The 27240-nt window shown below is 52.0% G+C and overlaps 9 protein-coding genes across 9 annotated transcripts; 4 read left to right on the plus strand and 5 right to left on the minus strand.

The window, feature by feature from the left end:
• Positions 1-2046: 2046 nt before the first annotated feature.
• On the plus strand, positions 2047-3158 carry JN550_002098 (uncharacterized protein; the record flags this gene model as incomplete). Its single annotated transcript, XM_049313356.1, has 2 exons — positions 2047-2650; positions 2716-3158. 2 exons carry the CDS (start codon positions 2047-2049, stop codon positions 3156-3158), a joined length of 1047 nt encoding a protein of 348 aa, XP_049176159.1.
• A 1062-nt stretch (positions 3159-4220) lies between these two features.
• JN550_002099 (uncharacterized protein) lies at positions 4221-4928 on the minus strand (the record flags this gene model as incomplete). The annotated part of the gene is made up of 3 exons (XM_049313357.1): positions 4221-4276; positions 4408-4686; positions 4802-4928. The coding sequence occupies 3 exons, from the start codon at positions 4926-4928 to the stop codon at positions 4221-4223; spliced, it is 462 nt and encodes a 153-aa protein (XP_049176160.1).
• A 1626-nt stretch (positions 4929-6554) lies between these two features.
• Positions 6555-7921, plus strand: JN550_002100 (uncharacterized protein; the record flags this gene model as incomplete). Its single annotated transcript, XM_049313358.1, has 2 exons — positions 6555-6706; positions 6763-7921. The coding sequence occupies 2 exons, from the start codon at positions 6555-6557 to the stop codon at positions 7919-7921; spliced, it is 1311 nt and encodes a 436-aa protein (XP_049176161.1).
• An 812-nt stretch (positions 7922-8733) lies between these two features.
• Positions 8734-10847, plus strand: JN550_002101 (uncharacterized protein; the record flags this gene model as incomplete). Its single annotated transcript, XM_049313360.1, has 2 exons — positions 8734-10768; positions 10831-10847. 2 exons carry the CDS (start codon positions 8734-8736, stop codon positions 10845-10847), a joined length of 2052 nt encoding a protein of 683 aa, XP_049176162.1.
• Positions 10848-11605: 758 nt separating this feature from the next.
• Positions 11606-13846, plus strand: JN550_002102 (uncharacterized protein; the record flags this gene model as incomplete). Its single annotated transcript, XM_049313361.1, has 4 exons — positions 11606-12048; positions 12095-12599; positions 12664-12752; positions 12853-13846. 4 exons carry the CDS (start codon positions 11606-11608, stop codon positions 13844-13846), a joined length of 2031 nt encoding a protein of 676 aa, XP_049176163.1.
• Positions 13847-14085: 239 nt separating this feature from the next.
• On the minus strand, positions 14086-15350 carry JN550_002103 (uncharacterized protein; the record flags this gene model as incomplete). Its single annotated transcript, XM_049313362.1, has 4 exons — positions 14086-14261; positions 14341-14446; positions 14504-15170; positions 15268-15350. 4 exons carry the CDS (start codon positions 15348-15350, stop codon positions 14086-14088), a joined length of 1032 nt encoding a protein of 343 aa, XP_049176164.1.
• Positions 15351-16962: 1612 nt separating this feature from the next.
• JN550_002104 (uncharacterized protein) lies at positions 16963-18708 on the minus strand (the record flags this gene model as incomplete). The annotated part of the gene is made up of 1 exon (XM_049313363.1): positions 16963-18708. The coding sequence occupies one exon, from the start codon at positions 18706-18708 to the stop codon at positions 16963-16965; it is 1746 nt and encodes a 581-aa protein (XP_049176165.1).
• Positions 18709-19807: 1099 nt separating this feature from the next.
• Positions 19808-21011, minus strand: JN550_002105 (uncharacterized protein; the record flags this gene model as incomplete). Its single annotated transcript, XM_049313364.1, has 2 exons — positions 19808-20551; positions 20625-21011. 2 exons carry the CDS (start codon positions 21009-21011, stop codon positions 19808-19810), a joined length of 1131 nt encoding a protein of 376 aa, XP_049176166.1.
• A 3063-nt stretch (positions 21012-24074) lies between these two features.
• On the minus strand, positions 24075-25094 carry JN550_002106 (uncharacterized protein; the record flags this gene model as incomplete). Its single annotated transcript, XM_049313365.1, has 1 exon — positions 24075-25094. One exon carries the CDS (start codon positions 25092-25094, stop codon positions 24075-24077), a length of 1020 nt encoding a protein of 339 aa, XP_049176167.1.
• Between the last annotated feature and the right edge of the window lie 2146 nt (positions 25095-27240).

Consider the following 27240-nt stretch of genomic DNA (forward strand, 5'->3'; position numbering starts at 1 on the left):
TTGCCTGCTTCGTCCAGACGAGAGAGCCTTCTTCAAGGACGCCGACGGTTTGCCGCCAACAGACAAGGATTTTGTCAGCACCAAGTATCACTTCTATTCTGCGCCGCACACGGAACAACAGAAAAGCACTATGCTGACTGGTGGGATAAAAAGTGTGTTGGGAGTCGAAGCGTTTGAACTTTCTATATTCGCCACTTCTCGTTGTTCATGCTTCCGGTATTATTCCCCGTACATTCCATTACGGAGGATCTGCACAGGGATAATTACTATGGTATTCCACAGGTTTTGAGCCTAACTAAGTACGGTAATCTGTTCCGAAGCCCACAGGCTTGTTTGGTGTCTCTTTATGTAGTCACTTTTACGGCAGATTTTGAAAAGAGGAAATGTTAATTTCGAAGGACCTAATATATATGATACTATACATATAAAATAGCATATAAATTCTTAAAGATTTGATCGTAAGTTATGAATGTCCTGTAATGCTAGATTATCACGCGCCATTATACACGATATCGGGCCGCAGGAATAGAACCTCTTCGTGCTCGGCACCCCATGTATGTGATAGGATTGCGTATGGGGGGACGGTGCCTTCCAAGAATTCTTCCAAAACCTTTGTCTTGACGTTGACGAGGCGCATTGTGATCGGGTTTTGGGAGCTTAGCCGTGGGCCTGGACGGAGGCGACTGAATGTTTTAGGTTCCTTTGGTCAACAACATAGAGCTCTAGTTCATCCGTGTGGCTCTGGTTTGGCAGATCGAACCTCATCTAGCAAACCTAGCTACTTGAAGCAAAGGATGTGTGGATGTCAGCTCCACGAGGCCTCGCGAGCGCAGCCTTGCGCGAAATGATTTTCCCCCAGCCCCATGGATAATCTCGTTTCTAGTAATCTAATGCGGCACAGTGACACGAGAAACATATCAGACGGACCCCAAGCCAATGCCGAGACTGAGTTGTGGAACTTGGGGTCCGCGAACTTGCGTAGCATGCATATGTGTTCAGATCAAGTTAACCATGCCTCGATGTTCTGGCATATTCCCATAATGCAATATATGGGCACAACAAAGCCTGTTTCGCTCTCTAAACAGCCAACTACTGCAGTCTTCCGAGTTGAGGGTAGGTAAGATCAGTCTGGAGTTGACGTCCACATCTCCCGTCCTTGCTGTTTCAAGTGAACGGCCTTTTCAGTCATGTTACACAATGCGAATGGGATTGATCCACAGACACGGTATCTCGAGCCGCTGAGCCTGACAGACAACATCCTGGACGGCTTCTGGAAGAGAAAGAAGGCCACCCTGTCTCTTCTCGACGCGATCATTCAGTGAACACTGTTGCTGCGTAAACACATATATTTATTGGCCCTAATAGCACGATAATACACAGCACGTGGCACATAAGCCAATAATCCCAACGAGCTGGCAGTGTTACTGTTCATTCGCTACCACTATGACCCGTTCTCCAGTCCATGGGGCATTAACCAGTAGTCATGCTCCAACATGAGTCATGTCACGTTGGCGTGGCCAATTGCACGGCACGGCTATGGCAGTTGGCAATAATTCTTCAATTGGCGCCTCGGCAACATCAAACTACCTGTTTCGCATGGGCACTTCTCTACTATGTCCTATACTTCCAATGGGCCCAGTAGCTGACTGATGGGCAACTCGCAGTGTCTCGGACGCGGCGGGATGCAGCTGGCAGTAACTCTGGAACCTGTGGACAGCTGTGGTTTACGAGATAAGATAAGAGGTACCTGACCTCGTGCCCCGCCATGAGCTCCCAGTTATTCACACACTTGTTGATCCCCGACGCTTTGCGTACCAACAAGTAGCATCTGCCATATTCCTTTTTTTTGAGGCTATAAGACCAAGTCGTTCATCGACAGAGTTGAACATATATATTACGATCCATATCGTGTTGTCGTTGTGTAAGCGCCAACCTTAGGGCCGTATCTCGACAGGTGAATCACCTACCTACCCGGAAGAGTCCGCGATCGGCCCCCAAGTGAGAACCATCTCACCCACGTCCAACCTGACGCGGAAAATTTAGCCCATGCTTCTTGCGCGGCTGCGATCAGTCAATCGATTCCGGAATCTTGTCGGTTGTTACGGCCAGTACTACGGGAGAACCTTCACTTCGGTTGCCCGTCAACGATCGCAGGTGACTCAAAGCACCCCGCCCCCTCTATCGCACAAGAGCAGTAAGATGGCCCCCGTCAAGATGGAGCCGCCGCCGCCGCCGCCGGTGACCACGGCCGGTGACCTGGTCGAGTCCGCCAAGCGGGCCGCGGGCCGGAGGGCCGTCGCCGAGCACCTGGACACGGCGTACAGGCACATCGGCATCGGGTCCGGGTCGACGATCAAGTACGTGGTGGAGGCCATCGCCGAGCTACCCGCATCCCAGACGAGCCAGATGAAGTTCGTGCCGACGGGCATCCAGTCCCGCGAGCTGATCCGCGCCGCCCGCCTGCCCCTGCTCGACATCACCGACCTCTTCACCGAGAAGGAGTACGAGGACGCCCAGCAGTACATCGATGTCTGCTTCGACGGCGCGGACGAGGTCGACCTCGAGCTCAACTGCATCAAGGGCGGCGGTGCCTGCCACCTGCAGGAGAAGATGGTGGCCAACTACAGCCGCAAGTTTGTCTGCGTTGCTGGTGAGTCTCTTCGCCCTCCCTCCCGGGGAGATAAAAAGAATGCTGACTGGAGGCCACACCCACAGACTACCGCAAGCAAGTGCCCAGGCTCCTGACCAACTGGGTTGGCGTGCCCATCGAGGTGTCTCCCAAGATCACCGAGGGCGTGCGGCGCGGGCTGATCTCGATCGGGGCGCAGAAGCCCTTCATCCGTTCGGGACTACCGGGCAAGGCCGGCCCCGTGGTTACAGACAACGGCAACCACGTCATTGATGCGCCGTTCCCGACGCTGCTGCTCAACAGCGAGGCCCACCTGATGGACCCCTCGCGCGGCATCTGGACGCCCGATGCCCTGCTCAACCGCATCAAGCAGATCTCGGGTGTCATCGAGGTCGGCATCTTCACCGGCTACGACGGGCCTGAGGCCCGCGCCGCCGGTGCCAACGCCGCCCGGGCGGCGCAGAAGCCCATTGTGGTCTACTTTGGCATGGCGGACGGAAGCGTCGAGACCAAGTACGCACAGAAATAAAGGAGGCGGGTATTATAGCGATGGGCAAGTCTAAGCATGCCTCAAGTACTTGCTTGAACGCTGATCCATAACTATATACGCCGGGACGGCGGTGTCTTGCCAGCTGCCCGTGAGTTTTACCAAAGGGGTGATGCATGGATTCAAGATAGGAAAGAAGCCCTCTTAAGCATAAGAATAAACTGCCTAAAACAGCGACCGACATTACTACGTCGCTGCCGCCCCGTCCTGAGTCAATTTGCCCCTGATGGTTTAGGTACCGAGGCCCTTCCGGTTCGTAAATATTGGACCAGATTGGCAGTGGAGACGCTCGTAATCTTGGAAAATGGGGGACTAGAGACTGTAATTAATACTGGGTTTGTTGTCCCAAGTTCAGAGTCAAGGGCATAGCTTTGCGCTCACTCTCACAGGGTGGCATCCTGGTTGTACGAGAATGACGTATACAAGGCTATATTTCGCGTATATTAAACCGAGGGCACAGGATCTTCTCCAAAGGAGACGGCACAAACCACCATCATGACAAACAAGTAGACCTATATACGTCACCAACACTACCGTAAAGGACGCCCCGTGCCGTCTTTCTGTGTACAAAAGTGTGAGCTTTCGAACTCCCTCAAGACGAGAAAGAGCGAGGTGTCCCAGTCAAACGCGACAGTGAACGCACAGGTTCCATGGCCAAGTCTAGACATGGTAGAGCGAAAGCAAAGTATTACATATACTAAAATGTCATATAAGGGGACGGTAAATGCTGGCCAAAGTGTTTTTCTGTCGACGGATCTCCTCTCCTATCCATGCAATGCGGTGAACAATTCAGTGGTAGCCTTTGATCCTCCCGCCCCCTTGGGGCTCTGGTCTCTCTCGCTTTCACTCTCACTCTCTCTTGATTATTATACAACACCAATGGCTGCTCTTCTAAGTCACTACCCGCAATGATATCCTGTCTTCTAAACCCTGTCGGCGGCGGAGTCTGGTTCGCCTGATCGCAGGCACATGGTTATATTATCGACTTTGAGGGCTTGGGCTTCCCGCGTAGGGATGCATCGAAAGGTGCAATTCGATCGCGCTCTAGCATGCGCAGCCTTCCTGCTGTGTGCTTTGGGCGTTGGTCTTGACGTCGATCACTGTCGGTCAGTGGTTAGCATTGACCTATCGGGGATTGCCGCATGCTCTTTTCACCAAAACATTTTCATGACGTTATGAAAAGAACACCAGGTGTAAGGGCAATAAAGGACTAAGGCGAAGGAGGACGTACTTTGCGAAGCAGCCTGGGCCGCGGTGTCGGTGCCCTCCATGCCGGGCAGAGCCTGGGCTATCCTCCGGAACAGGGTCTTGACGTTGTGGCCGAGCTTGGCGCTGGTCTCGACGAACATGAGGTTGTTCTTCTTGGCCTCGTCCTCGCCCTGCTGGGTCGTCACCTCGCGCTTGTCGTTCAGATCCGTCTTGTTGCCGACCAGGACGATGATGACGTCGTTGCCGCGCTCCGCCCGCACGTCGTCTATCCACTTCTTGGTGTTCTGGAACGACTTGGCGTCTGCGCCCATGTCAGCTTCTTTTTTCTCTCTATCGATGTGCAACTCGGGGAGCTAGGTCGGTCGGCCAGGGATGGGACCGAGTGGCCGAACGGGGAGGTGGGAGGGGTTCCCTACTTGAGATGTCGTATACCACGACGGCCACGCTCGAGTCACGGATGTACGAGGGAATCAAACTCCTAAATCTCTCCTGTCCCGCTGTGTCCCAGAGTTGTAATCGTACGGTTCGGTCTTCGAGGTACATGGTCTATGAGGCCGGAGTATTGGGTCAGTTGCTGCGTTCCCTTCCCTCCTCAACCATACCACAGAGCGATGCCCAGGGGTCTTGCCTTGGAAAGAAAGTCAATGCCAATGGTGGCCTGGTACATGTTGTCGAACGAGTCGTACATGAACCGCGTTATCAGCGATGTCTTGCCCACTAGGTTGCATTCAAGTCAGAAGGAGGTCCCGATCGGTATCCGCCGCGGCCACCTGGGTGACAGAGGGGGGCATATTGGAACGTTGGACGTGATGCATACCGCTCTGTTCGCCAAGAAACACCAATCTGAAGGGAGAGCATGATCAGTACAAGCGTATCTCGGGTGAGGGTGTCGGACGTGGAGAGGCCGGAGGGGTGGGTGTGGTTACTTGAACTTCTTCAACGGGTTGTTGTACGACCCGCCTGCCCCAGCTTGAGCCATGTTTGCGATTCGGTGTCGGTCGGGGGAAGTGCCAAGCGAGATGCGCGTCAGGGCCGTCAAGTCAAGGCTGAGTGGCTAGGTAAATAAGTAATGGTGACGGGTTCGTGGGCGGTTGTCGGAAGACACGGGCGTGGCCGGGGGAGGAGGAGGATGAAGTCTGCGAAAAGGTGCGGTTTCGTTGCGGTGCAGCCGTAAGTCAAGTCACTGGTCAGTCAAGTCGGTCGGTCGGTCGGTCGGTCTACCTGAGTTGAGTTGACTCCAGCGGTCTTCGTTGAACGGCTATTGGTACGAATGCGGAAAGGGGGGCGCGGCTGGACGGCGATGGTGGTTCCTTTAGCGGTGGAGCGTGGGAGCATGGGGGAGGGAGCATGGAGCTCCCTCTCTCTCTCTCTCCTCTGTCGGTTCTCCTTGGGAACTGCTGGGGACTCAACTTATCGGTGCTGCCACTGGTCAAAGGATCCAATGGATAGACGCAGGGGATTTGCAGACGTCAAGGCTGCTCGCCAAATTCTGTATTAGTGACAGAGAAGACTCTATGCGTGGGAAATCACATAATGTACCTTTACTTTCTCTCTCCAAGCGCAGTATTGGCAGCCTGTCTGCTAGGCCCAGATGTCCCGGGTGTGATCGACTCTCAAGAACTAGATCTTAAGCACTAACTCAGATCTACCACATTGTCACATGGGCTTGGAAGAAGAAAGACTTGAACTGTCCACCTCCGCATTTCCTCTTCCCGTTCGTCAGCCACCGACGCCGACCGGTATGGGCATGGGCCTCGACCACGTCGGGAGTCCATGGCGTTCTGGTCCTACTCTGCACAGGATCGCCAGGTGACTTGACTTAGGGGGCAGAGGGGTCAGGCTAGGTACGTACATAGTAGTCTGGCGGGCCCCGACAGTTGGCACCTGTGGCCTCCAGTCCAGTGGCTCCACCTGCAACTGGTGGATCACCATACCGCCTGGGCGGCATCCCCCGTGCCCCACCGGCTTGGATCCGATAAGAGATTTATTTTTTGCTTATCGCTTGACATCCCCCGTCCCCCAAAATTTCGAGTCTGGGTGGTCGGGCTTGACTACTGCACCGCACCTACAACTGCCCGCCAATCCTGCCCGCCGGTCTCTTTTCTGGCGACATCAACAGTCTCTTCCTGTAACTTGCGAACTTCAAGTGCGCAGCAGTCGACCGGAACGATGCCTGTTATCAAGCCCTTGGCCGGGTCGCCCGATGCGCCCGCCACGCACAAGCAGCCCTCGAGAAAGGGAAAGAAGGCCTGGAGGAAGAATGTCGATGTCACCGAGGTGCAGAAGGGTCTCGAGGACCTCAATGAAGAGATAATCAAGGGGTATGTCGTGGCCCACTCCAAAAGACTTTTGAAATCACCAACCTAACCCTGCGCAGTGGTGTCGTGGCAGAACGCCCGTCCGATGCACTCTTCACCCTCGATACGGTTGGCGATGCTGCCATCCCCAAGAAGTTCCCCAAGCACACCGCCAAGAAGCTCAAGTCCGACGAGATCCTCTCGCTCCGGTCCGCCGTCCCCGCCATTGACTCGCGGAAGCGGACTGGAGACAAGACTACCGACGGCATCGTCCCCGGGAAACGACAGCGCACGGGTTACGTCACCCAGAAGGAGCTTTCGCGCCTGCGCAAGGTCGCTGACGGACAGACCGAGACCACCGTCGAGTTCACAGATACCGTCTATGACCCCTGGGGTGCCGAAGCCGCGCCCAAGCAGCCCGAAGGAAAGGTCTACGATTTCAGAGACGACGAGAGGAGAGCGCCCAAGTCCTTCGCCCAGAAGCCCATCTCGCTCGCAGCCACGGGCAAGACAGTGCCGGCCGTAGCCAAGCCCACCGGTGGTTACAGTTACAACCCTGCCTACAACGACTACGAGGCTCGCCTGCTGGAAGAGTCCAACAAGGCCATCGAGGCAGAAAAGGCGCGCCTCGCGGAAGAGGAGAAAGAGCGCCTCAAGATGGAGGCCGCCGCCAGATCGGCCGCCGAGGCCGAGGCTGCCGAGGCCCGTGCCGAATTGTCGGAATGGGACGAGGACTCGGAGTGGGAGGGCGTGCAGAGTGGCGGCGAGGAGCTGAAGGTTTCAGCCAAGAGGCCGGGCAGGAAGACGCAGGCCCAGCGGAACAGGATAAACAGGCGCAAGGAGGAAGAGCGACGATTAAAGCACGAGCAGAAGACAAAGGTCAGAAAGGCGCAGCTAGAGCAGATCAAGCAGCTGGCCAAGGAGGCGGTCGAGAGAGAGCAGGCCCGAGCACTGCTACAAGCTGAGGATGACAGCGGCACCGAGGAGGCTACGGACGATGTCCTGAGGAGGAAGCGACTGGGCAAGCTCAAGCTGCCGGAGAAGGACCTCGAGCTGGTGCTCCCCGACGAGCTGCAAGATTCACTGCGGTTACTGAGACCAGAGGGCAACCTCCTGAAGGACCGGTATCGGAGTATGCTGGTGCGCGGCAGGATGGAGGCGCGCAGGAGAGTGCCCTTCAGGAAACAGGCCAGGACTAAGCTCACCGAGAAGTGGACTTACAAGGATTTCAGGATATAGACCGAGACGCGCGGTACGGGAATTCCCTCAGCGCCAGGAGAACTGCATACATTATAAAATACCCCATCCGCGAAACCGGCACCCTAAGAAAAAAAAAACTGGAGTGGCGCGTGAACCGTGATTCATATTTGGCTACCCTGCTCCGAGTGTTCCATGATGGAGACCTTTTAGGCCAAGATGTGTGGGCTGAGTAATCTTGCGGTCTTGCATCGCAGCACCCATGTGCCTCGTGCCACTGCTATTGGGAAGCCTCTCTCAATGAAGACAATTGTCTGAGAAGCGAGATTGGCTTTGACCTTTGAAGGCTGCTGCTGGCCAGGAGGAAAAAGATACTTGGAAAAAAAAAAAAAAAAAAAAAAAAAAAAAAAAAAAAAAAAAACGGTTTCCCAGTTACGGGAATAAACGATCAACCCATCATTCACCCTGGACATGGGTTTCTTTAGTCTCCGAAACATCCTGTTGTGTAATTCCGAGCTGGGCCACGCCGGGCAACCCGGGTCCTGGGTGCTGGAGTGGGCCCCCCGAAAGCTTAGTTACAGCATCAATACGTGGGTAGGCCCGATGAACTGCTAGCTTATGACGCACTCGTTCCCTGATAAGATCGGCCCAGCATCCAGGATCTCGGACGGCTCTGCATTTTAGGCGAGGGAGGCTGGAATACCTTCAGCTTTCGCAATTGACTTTGCCCAGCAGAGACCTGCATTTCCCGTAGCCTGGTATTTCCCGACATGCGAGCCCACTCGTTATAGACCTTTCGTTTGTCTAGACCGACCCAGAGTAAACAAGCACACCCCAAGACAAAGATCACGGCCATGCCTCCGCAGCCAGGCGCTGCCGTCGCCCGGGCCTTTCGCGGGCGAGGGACCTGCCGCTTCACCTCCGCCTACCAGGCGAACCTCTTCCAGACGCGCGCCTTTGGCAAGCAGGCCAGGAGGCCACAGAACCCAGAGCGCAAGCACGACAGCCCGACGCAATGGCTGTTCCCGGCCAAGGCAGTCTCGCGAGCCCTCTCGGGGCGCCCCCTACCCCAGCGCCGGTCCTTCTTCCTCAACTTCATGTACCGCTCCGCAGCGATCTTCGGCACCGGTGTTGGCTTCTTCGGCTTCCTCGTCGCTGCCTTCTTCATCTACGATTCGACGACATACAAGGAGACCAGCTTCTTTGGCGAGTGCCGCGTCTCCGAGTTTGCGCTCTCGCCGCGGAGGGGTGGGCCCAAGAACCTGCCCATCATCGACGCCCTCATCGACGACGACGACACCGAAGCGAAGCGAGCGCAGAAGCAGAAGCCACGTCTGGTGATTCTCGGGGGCGGCTGGGGCAGCGTTGCGCTGCTGAAGGAGCTCGACCCCGATGACTACCACGTCACCGTGGTCAGCCCCAAGAACTACTTCTTGTTCACCCCCATGCTCCCCTCGGCGACCGTTGGAACCCTCGAGCTGCGAAGCCTGGTCGAACCCATACGGCGCATCTTGTCCAGAATCAATGGCCATTACGTGCGGGCAGAAGCCCAGGATGTCGAGTTCTCCCACAAGCTGGTTGAGGTTTCTCAGACCGACGCTCATGGCAAAGAGATGAGGTTCTACGTGCCCTACGACAAGCTGGTCATTGCCGTCGGGTCTGTCACGAATCCCCACGGTGTCAAGGGCCTGGAGAACTGTCACTTCCTAAAAGACATCAATGACGCCAGGATGATCCGCAACCAGGTCATGAGAAACCTCGAACTTGCATGCCTGCCCACAACCGATGATGCCGAGCGGCGGAGACTACTTTCGTTCGTGGTCAGCGGTGGCGGTCCTACCGGTGTCGAGTTCGCTGCCGAACTCTTCGACCTGCTCAATGAGGATCTGACCATTCGATTCCCAAAGTTGCTCAGAAACGAGATTTCCGTCCACTTGATTCAAAGTCGCAGCCATATTCTCAACACCTACGACGAAGCTCTGTCCAAATATGCCGAGGAGAGATTTGCGCGTGATCAGGTTGACGTGCTCACCAACTCGCGGGTCAAGGAAGTCCAATCAGACAAGATCATCTTCACTCAAAAGAACGAGCAAGGCGAGGTGGTTACCAAGGAACTACCAATGGGATTTTGTCTCTGGTCGACTGGTGTGTCGCAGGCCGAGTTCTGCAAGCGTATTGCAAACAAGCTCGGCGACTCCCAGACTAACCGACACGCTCTCGAGACCGATACCCACCTGCGCGTGGCTGGTACACCTCTGGGTGATGTCTACGCCATTGGGGATTGCTCCACTGTCCAAAATAACATTGCGGACAATATCATCTCCTTCCTCCGTGGACTCGCCTACAAGCATGGCAAAGACCCTGAGAACCTTGAGCTGCACTTCTCTGATTGGCGCAATGTTGCTGCTGATGTGAAGCGCCGGTTCCCCCAGGCGGCAGCTCACCTGAAGCGCCTCGACAAGCTCTTTGGCCAGTTCGACAAGGACCAGTCCGGAACGCTCGACTTTGGAGAGCTCAGAGAGCTCCTCGGCCAAATTGACAGCAAGCTGACCTCTCTGCCCGCCACTGCCCAGCGCGCCAACCAGCAGGGTCTCTACCTCGCCAAGAAGTTCAACAAGATGGCTTCTGCGGCTCCGGGCATGAGCGCAAACGATATCCGTGATGGCGACCTCGACGAGGCTTGCTACAAGGCATTTGAGTACCACCACCTGGGCGCCCTTGCCTACGTTGGCAACTCGGCCGTCTTCGACCTCGGCGGTGGCTGGGGCCTGACTGGTGGTATCTGGGCTGTATACGCCTGGAGGAGCGTGTACTTCGCCCAGAGCGTCGGACTTCGAACCCGGTTCCTCATGATGATGGATTGGATGAAGCGAGGTCTCTTTGGAAGAGGTAAGATTACCCCAGCAACAGATCCAACCGGTTTTCAGGCGCAGCTACTAACATGTATACAGATCTCGTCAGTTTCTAGATCAACGGTCCATTCCGGGAATGAGACCACAGCATTGTTTCCGTCACTTGCGTGCTTTTAAAAGTGTTTCGAGCCCAAATGGCGTCTGGAGAAACAAAATGGGCGTTGGTCAGCCCCGCCGAAAGACTTGATTCTTGCGAGTATTGTAAATAAAAGGCGCTATATAGCGGAAGTAGAATAATGTACGACTTATGTAACAGCACCTGTTCGTTCACATTGTCTAGCCGTGTTCGGTGCGTCGGTGCCCACGTCCAGCCTTGTGTATTTGGCAGGCGCACTGAAGCTCCAGCGCCTATTAGGACGCACATCTTCCCCTGCTCCAACATAGTCGCCTCGAGAAGCTTGCTTAGGTAGTCTTCGGCCAAAACCACGTGCGCAATCGATTCACAAACCAAATCCTTGCTTGACGTCGACCAGCCATCGTACACCGGTCTCCAGACCGGCGCGGCTGTGTAGTTGCTGCATACCGCCGGTTGGGCATTCTGATGGGCTGACCACTCTGCCTGCACGTGCCGCACACCACTCGTCCCGAGCCTATCATGGGCCGACACAGGTGCTTTTCCTGCATGAGCACTGCCCGCGTGTCACAGACTTGCTCCTATGTATACCTGCTTCGCCCCGAGACAACTTCGTCAGGCTGCTTCTCATCTCACTTCCCCACCACCTCTTCTTCCACTCAATTTCCCTGTCCCTTTTTCTATCACCGTCAACTTCGGTATCTCATGATGATCATATCCACTTGGTTTTGATGCATCGCGATGGCTGAAGTTCTCAGTATCTTTGCCAGCGGCGTTGCCGTTGCCCAAGTGGCGGGCACGGCTGGCGGCGCGGTCATCAAGCTCAAGAAGCTATGGGATGAAGTCAAGGACGTCCCCGAGACCATCCAGTGCCTCATGGATCAGATCGATTGCCTCGATCCAGCGCTTTGGGAAGCAGAGCAGCACATTGCCCAGAACGAGCTGCCCGCCATGCTGTGGAACGACAGCGCGGCCGTGCGCAGCGCTGAGTACTGCCGCAAGGCACTGTCGAAATTGACCGAGCTCGTTGATGATCTGGCCGTGCAGATCAGTTCGTGCCGGGGGTTGTCCAAGAGGCTGGCCAAAGTCAAGGTGGTCCTCAAGAAGGACGAGCTGAGGAAGCTCGAGAGGCGGCTGGAGACTGCGGTGAGACTGCTGCAGACAGCGCAACAGGGCAACATTATGTGGGTACCTCAATATATTTCATGCCGAGTAGCTGACCTCAAACAGAGCGATGCTCAAACTCCAGCCTGATATCATCGTTGGCAGAGTCGTTGCGAAGATCGACAACATAGCATCAAGTAGCACCCAGCTCTTGAAGGGGCCAGAACGACAGTTTGAAGAACAAGATAACGTTGATCATGCGCGCTGCACCCTAAAACAGACCTATGGCACGGAGGTTATCCACCGACGAAAGCAGAATAACTTACAGACAGCTCCATGGCGAAAACCAGGAGTTCTCGGTGGTTTTGTTTATGAGAGGTCCTCTAATCTTCTAGATGCAGGCTTTCGGCCACCGAATTGGCTTTCTGGCATCTCTTACGCGTGGGATATCAACCTGAGGAAATCTTACGATGGTTGGAACTTCCATTTTCGCAGCTACTCTATTAGGCCTTGGAACTCCGATGTTTTTCGTTTTGCTAGTCGTGGAAACTTAGAAGTGCTCAAAGGGATGTTTGCCTCTGGCGAAGCATCACCGTTTGATTGTGACGAATACGGATACGATGTGACTTGGGTGAGTGTCCGTAACAAGGAACTTGAAAGAGATATGATGTACAAGAAGTTAAACCTTTCAACAGTATGCTGCGGGTTTCCTTCAGCTGGAAATCATCAAATTCTTCATGGACTTGCATATATTTGACGAGTCTAAGACTTATCGTGATGGCTCGTAAGTTATTTCGATTGCTCTATAGTTCAGCAGGTTGACTAATTGATATGGTCCGAATGAGCGTTAGAACCGTTATGCGCCATATTTGTTCTGATTCTAGGCCCGCCCCGTGCTATGATTATAATCCAACAAGTGCAGAACTTCTTCAAGCGATTCTCAGCCAAGTGGTCACTCAACAATTGGAGTTCGAATTAGAATCGGAACCATTCGACGATATCTGCACCTGCAGCAAGGTCTCTACGTGGGCATTGTTTCAGATTGTCCAGCCTTACAGCTGTCCGAATCACAAAAACACGACTTTGCGTTCGCGGCTGGAAAGAATTCGAGACAACTGTACGTACGAAGCTCAGGTGATCAAATTCATTCTCGGCCAATATTGGGACCCGGGCAATGACATATCGGAGACAGATGGGCCGACCTTGATACATTCACTGTCCCGTTCTGGACAATTGATTCTAGGACAGTGGCCGTCAGAAATGGTTGCATTTCTGACAGAAGTAATCCGGAAGACAGATAATGTTCACCATCTTGACGAAACCTATTACGGTTATGTAAAGGGTCGCGTTAGTTGCACCCCCTTGGTTTCCCTTGTTCTTTTTTCTTTGTTTTGGGCCGACAAGCGAAGCAACATGCACTCTCATATTTTAACAAACCTCCGTCGCTGGCTAGGTGCCGCCAAGGCGGCTGGAATAGATCTTGCTAAGTTTGGTCGAAAAGAGAACGAGCTTCTACAAGGCGCCGTTCGGGGCCACCGCGGGCCGCAACATGTGCGAGGAAACACATCGATAAAATTTCAAGTCTATTGTAACTCCGGGAAGCGCACCCGCCAAGGAGACAGGCGATGGAAATTCAAGTCAAAATTACTTGCGTTCAAGATCGGCCCCGAAATCGAGGATTGGGATATCTTGATCACGGAACCTACGGACAGGTTTGCGGGCCATTTCTGGAAGATGGTTGAGACCCCTCCGCCAACGTCGCTGGTAATTCCTGGTGCTTGGGCTGATGAACCCGAGGATTACGATTCATGTGATTGGACTTCTTCAGAAGAGGAGGACGACAACACTGAGTGCGACTCGAGCGACGATGAGGACTGATTTTGAAGCCGGCTAATCATGGATCTGCACATCAGGCACAAGACGAATCTTTGATCAAGACTCGGCTGCATTTCCCCCCTGGAGTGCCCGGAGATTGTGGCCAAAAGCTATTTCGATACCCTGAGATAGCGAATATTTATATTGTGTAAGGAGCATAGCTCTCTCTAGATATTGGCTGGCAGAGTCATGCCATTGTGTGTACACTGCTTGACTTATCTTATGTTTAACCTCTCACCCCACTAGAACAAAGCAAGAGCGTTGGGTGGTGAAGCCACCAAACCTGAGATGTTCAATGGAATCGATGTTAAGAGGAAAGAGTATCGGCCTATTTTGGCGCAATGATCCCCAAGGGCCTTCAGGTTCCAAAGCTCGCCAATGTTCAACCCGAACATGGCCAGGAAGTACGAGTGCAGGACTGGCGGCAGTGGTTAATCGCTACTTCATGTGGAAATTTCTCGAGAAGGAGGTTCGTGATATGGAATCGTTCCACATACCAAGATCTCCCATGTCACCAAATGATCCATCTGCTTTCTGGGGTGGGAAGACCTCGAAAGCCAACATATCACCTGCCACCGCGGCGAAGTGTTTGTTCCAGAACCACTTGCGTTGGTTAGCACATTTATAGCACACGCACGGCGTCGATGTAAGAAAGATTACCTTTGCAGCCTCCCCCGTTCCCTCAATCCCAATCATTCCTCCTTGGCTATTCGCCATCTTCGCCATCTGCTCGTCGCCGCTGAGCCCCACAAAGTCCTCGGCCACGCCTGATCTCACGAGCAGGATGTCGCCCCTGCGTAGTTCGGTGCCTTGAAACTTCGCAATTTCCTCTAAGTCTGCAACTGTGATCACATGCCGACTGCGGGTGTCATATTCGATTCCCTTTGCCGCAGCGTACGCCCGATAATCTAGCAGGACGCCGCGTCCCACGACACCGCCGCGCTGATGCCAGTGCTCCAGACCGGGGATGCTAGTCTTCTCGCCTTTCTCGATTTCACCCTTGCTAATCCGCAGCCCGTTGTACCTTAGCCCAGTGGCCTGGTGTGCATAGTGCAGCAAGCCGTCCCACTGGCTGCTGGCCTGGGTGTTGAAGCTGAGCTCGTCGTCCAAGACGTGCAAGTGGCCGCAGACTGCCGGCGCAATGTCCTCGGCCCACGACAGCACGCGGTGCGACGGCGCCGCCCGGCCTCTCGGCACCTTGAGCACGTCTAGCGTGTGGTTCAGTGAGATGGATATGCCGTCGCGCGCCTCGGCATAGGCCGACTGGACCACGGCCGGCGTGAGGAGGTTGAGGCAGCCCAGAGTGTCCTTCGTGCCGTTCTTGTCGCTGTAGGTAGGCATGTGAGTAGGCTCTTGCGTGATAGATGTAGAGATGTGTTTAGGCGTTGCCACGACGAGGAAGTGGTGGATGAGGTGGGACTTACAAGACACCCCATGCGCAGCCTTTGGGCATACCCTCTACTGGAGGCAGCGAGTCAAAGTCGGGGAGATCAGTAAATTCGTCCATGGTGTATGGGTTAGCAGTAAAAAGAACGTGGAACGGCCAAAGGAGAGTTCGACATGAGGGTCGCGATACCTGATTGCGACTTGAAAATGCAAAGAAAAGTGCTGCGGCTTATGTAGCACCGACGGTGAGTATGCAATGAGCTTCTTCGGTCTGGTTGGCTGGATTTAAGCCTACCCCTGACTAGCAATGACCGAAGTTTGCAGTAGCGCGGCACGTATACGGCACAGGGCTTTGGTCTAGTCTCGCTAGTGAACACTGCCACGCTCTGCGTGGGTCTTTGCAACTGTTCATGATCTGACATATGAGCTTTTGGGTCCTCGTTTTTTTCATATTACGCAACCCTAGCTAGGACTTTTTTGCTATGCTGATCAGGTAGCCTACAAGGGGTGCTGGATGGTATGCTGGGATTATGTTGGATGTGAACAACTAGTCTAAAGATGCTGTGTCCGGGTCAATGGTTGATTCTTAAAAGACCTTGCTGATCTACCCAGTTACGTTGCAGCATATTCACAAGATTCCAACGTTGCTTGCACCTCCATAAATTAAAGCCCGCTGACCGTTTTATTCCAGAGCCCTTCACAAACACTTAGCCTGCCTTAGGGTACATTAACGGGTGTAATCTAACAGAATTAGAAAATGTTGACCTCTTTCACTGAACACAATAAGTGGAACGTATGATTGGATCTCCTAATCACTCAAAAAGCTTCCATGGCTTCCTTTGCCGCTTAGTTGCGCCCGGCGCAGCGCTGATAGCCGAATTTTCCGAGCGCAAGGCAGTAACTTTACTGCCCGCCCTTGGTGACCGAGAAAACTGGAACTCAACGGCGGCCAAGAGAAGGTACGGCACGACCAAAGGCCTTGTCTTGATGTTCACACTTCAGCTTAGCAAGATCACAACGGCCGAAGATACGATCATCAATGTCGTTGATCCAACCTCTACTCCCAGTACCGGCTTCATCCGCAGCTTGCGTATTGTCATAAGACCCTTTGCTTGGCCTGTCATGAAGGTCTTGGGTACGTCTGTGAACAACGCGGCATGAAGATATATAGATGCCATTGCGTCTGTAAGAGTCGTCCTGGGATACCAGCGGGAGATTTCATTTCCAGTGCCGGAAGCAGGAGGACGGCCAGCGATGCTGTTGAAAGGAAGTTGACTTGGACCATTTCCTCGTAGCCAGTGGAGTTGTTGACTTCCTGTTTGGCGTTCATGATGCTCGGTTTAAGTATGACAATATCCAACCGTCGAGAGCTGAGCAATTCCGAGTTTTGAACTAGCGAGGGCATGTTCTTACTACAGAGGTTTAAAAGACGATTAGAAGAATATGTTGTTCGTAGTAATTGGACTCAATGGCAGGGCAAGACAATAAAGCAGTAACATCCAGGGGGTTACAGACAACATGCCTGCATTCATAGGAGGTAGGGTAAACCGAACAGGATTGGTCTGACTATTCAATAGAATTCGAATAAAGATCTGAACCTTTCTACAGCCCTGAAGAAAAAAAAAGGACATCTTGATTCTTGCAAATGGTTATCAATTGGAGCAGCATGTATATTGCGGAATCTAAATTTTGAGGAAGGAAACTGGAACGATGTCTTTCGACAGGCACACAGTTTATGAAAGTTCCGCTTCGTCAACATTTCGCACAAACATAGTATACCATTTTACCACGTTGATATGGTTGAGAACGCTGATTCTCTCGTCAACCGTGTGAATGTTTCCAAGCCCACCCTCGTCCTCTGGGTCCCAACCAGGTGCGTATCGGAAGATGTGCTTCGTCACGCCCCAATAATATCGAGTATCAGTATTGCCAGTCATTAGTCCCGGTGAGACGTAAAGCTCTTCTCCGTAAAGAGCACGAGTAGTTCCAGACAGGATTGCATACGGAGTAAGAGAGTCAATCTCGGTTGGGGTGACAGGAGCCGGCTCGAGGGGATCCTTGGACAGGCTCAGCGTGATCGATGACGGTGTCTCTTCTCCATCGAATGCATGAAGAGTCAAGTTGTACTTCTGGGTAATCTTCGATGCGAGGTGAGTCAAGTGCTTCTTGACATCTGTGGATGAGGAGCCGATGTTAATACGGTGATTAATGAGTGCTGTGGTGCGTTCTGGCAGGGCATTCGCTTTGACACCTCCGCCGATAATGTCGACAGCTACAGAGGTGGTAAAAAGGTATTTGAGCATATCGCTTGACGCAGCTACCGCGTGAGCCAACTTTTCCGTCTTGTGGCGATCGCCACCCTTGTTCGTAGGCAGCAACTTCTTCCACGAGGGTGGAAACTCTGGACTGTAAGCCGCTCCGCATTGCAATGCCTGGAGAAATGGATTCTCCGAGTCAAAGTGAGGTTCATAGCGGTTGTTCTCAACCAAGGCAATGAACTCTGACATCACACCAATGCCGGTGTGTGCAGGCGGAACTGACGAATGGCCTCCAGGCATGCGGACAATTACGTCCACGTCCATGTAGCCTTTCTCCACTACTCCCGGGGTGGCAAAGTATGATCCCCAGAATGGCATGATTGCGGAACCTTCGTCAACGATGAGTGCAACTCCGTTTTCGCCATAACGCTCCAACAGAGCCTCTCCAAGATGGCCGGCGCCTTGGTTCCCAGAGCTCTCTTCATCGAAGCCAAAGGATAGAATAAAAGTCCTCTTCGGCTCAAAGCCCGCATCTAGGAGAAGCTCCACTGATTCAAGTATACCGATAAGGGTGTTCTTGCAATCTGAAGATCCTCTGCCCCAGATATACTTTCCATCATAAAAGCCGCTGTATGGTGGATGTGTCCACTGGTTCACCGTTGACGCAGCGACAGGAACCACATCTTGATGCGCCATTAACACAGTAGGTTTCAAAGAGTTGTCTGAACCTGCCCATGTATAGAGCAGACCATGGGTGTTAACCTTTTCCAACTGCAACTTGCTGTGGACCAACGGGAAGGTCTTCTTTAGATACGCAGCCACGTCGTACATTGTATCCCATCGCTTATCCTCGCCAACAGGACCCAAGTCATCATAAGACTCGCTTGGGACTTGGACGGCACCGGACAAGCGGGCAATTGTCTCGTTGCGAAACTTGCCAGAGTCCAGGTATTGCTCCAATTCCAATAGAGAATCTGTCTGCCTGACGGGCAGGAGGGGTTCCACCTGCGGACATCGTGCCTCTGCTGATTGGGACTCTCCTGGTACCAAATCACGCAGGTAATCCTTGGAATGGACAAGTAGGGAGTACCCGGCAATGAGTGCAAAAACGGTCATGATAAGACCCCGATGGGTCGTCCGAGGTCTTCGCGCACTTCCGTTTGGATCATTGAAAGCAGCACCGTGCTGCTGAACGAGCGGCAGCTTCTCGTAATCCGCCATTGTTACTCGCGGGTGGTCATCCAAAGCCGTGACGGGGCAAAATCAATCAGCGTGGAAAGGTTTGAGGTGGCTGGGCTTTGAAATTGTTGAGGGACATTTCGCAATCCGAAGGCCGAATTGCTGAATTATATCTGTACCATGATGGATCGGCGTGCAGGGATCCCCGCCTTCATAGATCGGAAGTGTCCGAAGCACAGCTCCAGCGAGCCGGGAGCCGAAGCCGTTCACGCCACCGAAGCCGCTGCACAAATCTTAGCGTACGGCATGTGGCTAATGTACCTATCCATGCACGCACGTAGTGCTGCGCAAATGCACTTTCGCCTATGAGCAGGTGTTTCCGGTATTCCATACCAGCAAGACCTGAAACACGATGGGAGAGACATATTAAATTCCATTGTATTTTAGTAAACTCGACTGCAGATAAGCCGGCGGCCATGTCTATGATTTTAAGTCAGCCGCGATCCCCGCTTAGAAGCTTTTCAGAGCGCCGATTAGGTGGAAGTCACTTTATTCCTGAAGATTACTCGCAATTGTACAAGGATTGAACCGGTTGGCATCAACCGATCGCCGACCACCAGTAGGACGTAGAACGATAACGTCTACCTGGCGTGAGCTCACAGCGCTAGCACAAAGCAACAAGTGCTAAGTATCAGCCTTGCCGTATACTCTAAAGACACGACTTGGGCGTCGATGGATCATGATATGATATTCCGCCAGAGGAGATATGAAAGATACGTGTTGCCATAATGTAGAAGCAGGAGGTTGTCATTTATCATTCGTGGAGGAGCCTAATTCGTTTTCTTTCTTCTGGAATCGAAACGCTAGCATACGTAGTAATAATGCAACAGTACGCTTACAGCCAACAGGGGGGACACTGCAACCAATACTCCAAGGATGAAAACACTAAAGTAGAATGCCTCGACCGGTCGGAATAAGAGGCTAGAACTTACTGGCATACGCCCGCTGCCCTCCTTTTTGATTTTCATATCCGCTTTGGGCACATATTTGAACTCGAACTTAGATGCGCCGTTGAGTCCGCCTTGTATAACGGCTGAATGCAACAGCTTTCGCCATTTCTTCTCGACTGTTAGTACGAGTCCTATCTCCGGAGGGTCGGGCTTACGTCAATGATCCACGCATCAAATGCTGGGATTAGCCTCTGAGCCGCTGAGAGACTTGAGACCAACCAGCAGTGGCCCTTAAAGCACGCATAAGATACCCAACCTGGTCGGCTCATCTCAAGCTCATCACATAATTGATCTCCGTTGAGTATTCTGCTTCCCGCTGCGATAAACTCTCGCGAAACGTTGGAGGGTGGAAGGTCTACTAGACAGTTGATAAAGTTGTAGCACACAACTTGACTCGTCTTAGTAACTTTCAATTCGTGCACTAACATCGACTCCATCGTAGCCTTGGCTTTGGGAACAGTTGCGAAAAACTCATCGGGGGTGGCCAAGAGATATCCTAGATACCGAAAGAGCGCAATATAGTCACGTTTCTCCTGGTCAGTGGGTTGTATACCCATTCGTGGGAGCTGCAACCACATGTGGTTACAGCAGAATGTGGCGATCGAATGGATGCTGTCCAAAGTATTTACCGGTACACCATATTCTTCGACATTGTAGTATTGAGGCCTGGTCTCGACGAGCTTCATAATTCGCTGGCGAACGGAGGCATGCAGAAGTCGGATTCTGGCCGTTGATATATGTCCAGAGCCGCCAGGTTTGATGGCAGACAAGGACTCTGTTACTTGAATGAGCCATTGAAAGGTCTCAAGAAGGCGATGTAGCAAAACACGGGTCGAGAAGCCACCCGTGCGGACGAGAACTTCCACAACGCCAGACTGAGATATCATTCGGAGTCAGATAGAGTTCTTGCCAGGATGGTAGCGTGTTGCACAAATTCTTGTCACTCACAGCTGCACTATTCTCGCCGACAAACCCCTGCAAAGCGAATCCCATGATATTGGCCGCGGCATACCGGTAGAAAAACCGCTGACCACGCTCCAACTGATCCCAATCCACCCAGTCAGGGACAGTTTGAAGCTCTGTCCACAATTCGGCTAGCACAGAATCATGTTGGTGGTTCTCGACCAAAATTTGGTAAAAGTCTGGTCGTTTTTGTGGGTTATCGGTCATGCCCTTCATTTTTGCAAGAGACTGCAGCCGCTCAAGGGCCTTGGCGCCTGTCACGTCATACTGAAACCGCAGAGGGTCTGTCTTCTTCCGTGGTAAATGCAAGTCGGTCCATTCAAACACATATGATGCTGCGCATTGCTTAGATCCGATATTTTCTTCTGCCATTGTTGCCATAAGCCAGGTATCTCGGTTCTGAGGGAATCTGATTTCCCAGGCGTTGAAGACTATCCAAATGCGGAGTTGTGCAGTATCAAGTTGCAGCAGCTAGATATAAGAAGAATAAGTGAACGGCACTCTGTCAGCAAGCGGTTGGGCTCTTCGGGTATCAAAAAATTTGTTGGCATGCGAACTGCGGCGACTTTGAGTGGGATGGAGCTACGAGTGCTGACCGCCGGTCACAGCCAAACAGTCCGCAGCTGATTATCGTGTCCCCCAATCGGAGGACGTAGCCCCCGACCATTCTGCTATTTGTCCCACTATTCTTAGGGGTGCATTCCAAAATCCTTTACTCCCACTAATCATTCTGTATCAATGAATGTCCTTTTGCGGTCAGCTTATGCAGGTGCTAGTCGGAAAACAGTAGTCCAAGAAAATGAAGGAAACTAAAAGCGGCGCAGCTTCACACCATTGATAGCTGACATGCATCGGTCTAACCCCATAAATGCGTCTCCCAAATGTGTTCAACAAATCAAACATCAAGTAAAAGTTTGCCCAGGAACAGGATTCAGCTTAGTCAACCCAGTGGTGCATAGTCTAGGAGCTATGACTCTCCTATATTTAGCCTTTGAATCGCGGCGGTCAATTATCGCGAGAGGTAACCGAGATTCCTTGGCTAGAACATATCATATGAACCTCAGTCACTGCTTTTGACGAGCCAACGTCCAGTTTATACTATACTTCTCATCGAGTCAGATTGTCCAAGGCCAACCAAGAGACCGTACCATATCGAGGGGTAACTAGGTGAGTCTCCGTGAGACAACAGATCAGTGCACAATGTGGCATGGTACCCATTCTTCCCGGGTGACTGTGATGATCCCAGATATGTTTCGTTCGTTTCTTAAAGAGCCGCCAAAATTGAATCCGCACTACAGACAAGTCAAAACAGAGTCGGAAGCATGGATATCGGAGTATGTTCTAGACTTAGATTGGGTATCGTGTTATTAATACTGATGATTAGCTTTTGTACATTCGATGCGAAGACGTCTAAAACAATTAGCAAGTGTGATTTTTCATACTTCATGGCAGTGGCTGCTCCAAGTGCAAATGCCGAGAGATACAGAACTCTATGCGACTGGGGGAATTGGGTAAGCATCCAGAGAGCCACTTGCTTCTCACTAAGTATTAAGCCCACACAGGTATTTCCATACGACGACAGTACGTTACTGACGAGGGCCACTTCTCGCAAACCCTAACTAACCTAGTCCTCTGTACGAAGTGTTCGATAATGGCCACCTCCGAGACAATCCCAAGGCTGCAGCGGATATCATGCACGATTTGATGAAACCTATGAGCAAGTGTCACGCTATGCAGTCAAATTTGGAATCGTCCCTGCCAATAATAAAAGTTCACAACTCGGTTTGGAAAAGACTTCAAGATGTCAGTTGAACCATTGGCAGCGATTCCTTTTGCTAATGAATATCAGAGCTCACCTTCTGGTTCGTACAATTAGAGCGGACAACTAGAAGAGATGTGAACTCAGGATGAGAACAGGTACACAGGAACGATTCATCCGGGCAATGGCGCATTACTGCCATGGTGCTCTTGTCCAAGTCGAAGATTGTTCGAAGAAGCGACGTCTTAGTCCAGAACAAGTATTGGAGAGGAGGCAGCTTTCCGCGGGTGTTGGGCCAATATACCCACTAATCGAATATGCACACGAACTGCACATTCCTGATTACGTCTTCAAGCACCCGGTCATTCAAGAGATCGAGCAGCTTGGTACAGATTTCGTTTTAATGTATAATTATCGACACCTATCGACACCTATCACCACACAAGGGGCTAACGCCTTGAAATAGATCGAATGATATTCTTTCTTACATGAAAGAAGAGGTAAGCCCACTCGAGGCACACTCTCTAGAAACTGTCAAGAAAGCTAAAGAACCGGGTGTCTAGGCTGAGCTCGTACCTCACAACATGGTAGCCGCTGCTCGTCTGAGTGGCCATGGGCCACAAGAGGCATTTGATTATGTTGGGAATATGCTCAGCAGCAGGTACAAAAGATGGGAAGTGGCACTCGAACACTTGCCAAGGTGGGGTGTCGCCGTTGATGGGCAAGTGGAAGCCTACATTCAAGGCGTTGCAAATATCGCAAAAGCAAACCTGAACTGGAGGTGAGTAGTATTGGTTGCGATAGTTACGCTGCGTCTGTATGAAATCAGGGGAGATTACTTACACCATCAATGACCAGTTTCCACTCACAACGCTATTTGGGAAGCTGCGGTCCGGACATTCGAAGTAGCCGTCGCATAAATGTTTTGCGATTTCCCACGTTTTTGGGGGGTCAAGCCATGGCTGAAAGTCTGAAGAGTGAACGACCTACTCAGGTACAGGATCTAGGGCAATTCTCGCCACAAACCATGGTATTCTGCTTGTGTTGTCTATGCACATTGCTACTCTTCACTAGAATATAAAGATGCCATATTTCTAGTCCAATCATCTTTTAAGCATGAGAGAATTCCCAATATAAAAGAAGGACTGTGGGATCCAAGATTGGTAGGATGAGATTCTATTGCCACTGGAGAACCAAGCTACAACAGTTGGTGCCTATCTATTGGAATTAATGTACACGACGCTATAAGGTGATAGCTATGGTCGATGACTTGGAAATAATGTGTTTGCCCTTGGAGAAACTGATTCGTAGTTATGGCTGAGATTCTGCGGCGGTTCTCTCAAAGTAGTGATCTTAATGTAATCTGTCTTGCGAGTTTCTTGAATGAACCATGTCTACAATCAGGATATTGCATCTGCCACTGAGCCGAGTGCCAGTTTCGCAATGAACTATGGGTTCCAAGAGAAGTGCCACAACTTAGAACCGAAAAACTCCATGTATTATGCTATGTATGACGCTATGCAAGAACCCGTGTAACATCAAATGGGTATCATAAAACCCAAATAATTACTAGCCTCCCTTCCCGTATGCGAATAACAGTGGCTGTGGGCCTTTTTGGCCCCAATTTCACCAAGTTGACCCAGACTCCAGCCAGCAACGTGACAACCGTGCAAGTCTTAACAATGTCCCGGACCGTGGGGTCTCTCCTGTCTCCGCTTCTTGTTAAACTCATCCAGTAGCATGTGAATAGTATCCAGCGGCCACTCATAGATACCCGTCTTCAATTTGGCGGGCCACACGTACGACGCACGCTCCTTCACCTCTTCCAAAAACCGATTGAGTCGCAGGACCTGTTCCCATGAGACTATTGCGTCGCCAACCATAAAGGCAGGGTATCGGGCCATCATTATTTCTCGCAAAATCCAGACGCGGTGGAAGTAAGGGCGGTTCTGGAAATCAGCCACACCGACCCAATGATCGTTCTTCAATGGTGAAAGCCCGTATGCGACGGGTTCCCACAGGTGCTGAATCTTCGTCATCCATTCGTGGTGCGGCGAATAGTTTTGTGGGTTGCGTGCCTCGTCTCCTGGGTCTCCCCAAGTTGGCGGCATGGCCTCGTCAATTTGCCTCAATACTTCGGCGCCGGCATCGGTGGTGTCGCTCTTTAACCCGAGCCATCCTACTACCATCCTGGCTGCGCCATAGATCTGAGCAAGGCTGGTCACTTGGTTCCCTTTCTCCTTGTCGTCGCTTTGGTTGATACAGAGCACATCGAGCCATATGCGCAGCGGTATCTTACGCTCCAGGTCTTGGTCTGGAATAACGTTGCCAACATGATTCAACAAGTGCTGCAACCACCTTGGCGCTTTTACATCCTTGGATTGAGCCCTTTGACGCGGTTTTACGGCCGTGGGGTAGAACACCTGGCGCACATGGCGCAAAGCCTGCGCAAGGTTCTCTGGGATGGCAAGGGGAATGCCATTAACGACGACCTTCTCGGTCTCGCTGGGATCTCCGTATAGCGAGGATAGTCCAATGAATTCCAAATCTTCTGTGAGCGGCACGGTGATGAGGCGGCAAACTACTTGATCCTCGATCTTCTGTGCTGGTTGTAGCTCAAGCAAGCGTATCTCCTTTCTTGTTGAATTGAGCCGTCTATAGGTTAGAGTAGGCCTTTGCGCAGGTGGGGGCGGCATTATCGACGATGATCGAGTTGTAGGTTGGCGAGGTAGTATCGTGGCGCGGTTTAGTTAGAAAAAGAAAACTAGGAATCGTGCATAGAGCCGCGTCCCCAAGATTTTGGACTCTCGGCCGGTACTTCACTCCAGTGGGACAACGGCCTTGCATAGTTGGACCCTTGATCCATGAATGGTTGGCACATAGAATCATATTATCTAGCTAGAAGCCCGTATGGAATGATAATAGCCCTGTACTATTTACCAGGTTGGGAATAGCCCCCGAGGGCCCATATAATTTCCTTTAAAGCCCGTAAGCTCGGGGTCTGCAAGGAGCTTCTCATAGAACAATTGGGGACTCATTACAATAATTCCGATGACAAGCTGGCCATTGGGGCGCTTGCTGTTTCAATGCGCTGCTTCAAAGGATTTCTACACGTTGTCATTGACTGAGTTAACACAGTCACAGCGGAAACCCAGCCATCGAAACCAAATCTTACTGAATCCCGACGTCAGGAGTGCAGTTTTCCGTAGGGACAGAGGCCGAACCCACCTATGACGGAATATCGCGGCGCCCCTGTTTGACTTTGGACCTGTCAAAATCGGGTGGTTCTTGGCTCTCATCCACGCACTCCAGGAAACCCATGGTTCATTGGGGTCTTTCTACATGGTCCCTGGCAACCCAGTAAGCGCAGCTGGGATGCACATATCCCCAGTGACTGACTTGACCTAATTAAGCGGTCAGGCTCAAGAGATGACCTGGCCGAAACAAACATCACGATAGACTCGGCGGACTTCATGAGACTGCTGGTCTCCACGTGGCTTGTTCCCGACTGTCGTGTCGCGCATATGTCGTTGCTAATCCCTACGGGCTAAGCTTCGCTTCATGTCGTCTTTGTTCATTGCGGGCGGTCTGTGACCCACCCAAGCCATCATGCCCTGGAAGTCTGGACGAGCAACCTGCAAGATGATGATCGGAACTACGTGGAAAGACAAATACAATGTGGGATAAGGTAGTACCGTAGTCGCATGCAGACGGGGACTGGCCGCTGGCGTGTAACACGATGTCCTCGGCATCCAAATCTTCGGGCCTTCTAGCCTGCTTCTAGAAGAATTCGAGAAATTGCGAATCGCAGAAATTTTTGGTCCTGCTACGAGCTGGCCAATAGACCATGCTCAAGCGGCCCCAGTTTAAGCGTCCTCGGAACCTCAACGGTTTTGTTCCTTGATTTCCCCGCAAGGCTAAGCTAATTGGCTGGCCTGGCCTTGGCAACATCCATCGGAAGTAGGGATGGTGATAGCAGTGCAAAGCTAAATCTGAAGTTGAGTCTCTGCGGTAAGGATAGGGATGCATCCTGATCTTGGGTTTCATTCTATTATGGCGTGTTTCAACCCTGGAAACTTGGTTCATCCCAGGGCCTCGTTCGGCGACTCCGTTCGGCGTCTGAAGCGAACTGTAGTCCCCCATCGATCACCTGACAAGTAGTAACGTCGGTGGGGTCATGGCACTGACGATGAATATACTTTTGTGACACTCCATCCAAGACGCGATTGACTGCGTATTAAAATCACCACACCCGATGTTTCAGAAGTGGCCAACAATTAGTAACTTCTGGCAATACTACTAGTGATAGCATCTAGGCCTGACCGCATGTTCGTATCCATCCTTGCCAAAACCCGGCCTGTGTCCTGTTCCTCAATCCCAGCATGATGGAACTGCACAGCTGTGTCACTGAGGGCCCAATTGGCGGTGAAGTATTACCAATCTACAACACCGGATGAATCATACGTATCAGCTGATCTACACCAGCAAAGAAAGACGAAATGTGAATAATTTTGCTTTATATGACAAATGCCGATTGCGAGGATCCGCACTCGGTACGGTGTGGAGTCTACTATGTTCGAAAAGAAAATCTAGGTTTTCATTTCATGAGCACGGTCGCCGTATATCCATCAACTGTGGTTGTTATCCTTGCCTACAGATGGCTTCATGCCATGCTACACGCGAACTATGCAACATGTTTCCGCTTATAATATCCAGTTCCGCCTGAGAGAGAGACAGTCATTGTATGCTCCCGTGATGGTAAGTTCTAAGTAGAACGCAATTAAAGTCGTAAGTCTATAGTACCCAAATGATACAGAGAAACCCTCTAGCTGGCTTCAGATT

Source organism: Neoarthrinium moseri, assembly GCF_022829205.1.
Source record: "Neoarthrinium moseri strain CBS 164.80 chromosome Unknown scaffold4_Wmoseri_CBS_16480, whole genome shotgun sequence".
NCBI classification, from domain to species: domain Eukaryota; kingdom Fungi; phylum Ascomycota; class Sordariomycetes; order Amphisphaeriales; family Apiosporaceae; genus Neoarthrinium; species Neoarthrinium moseri.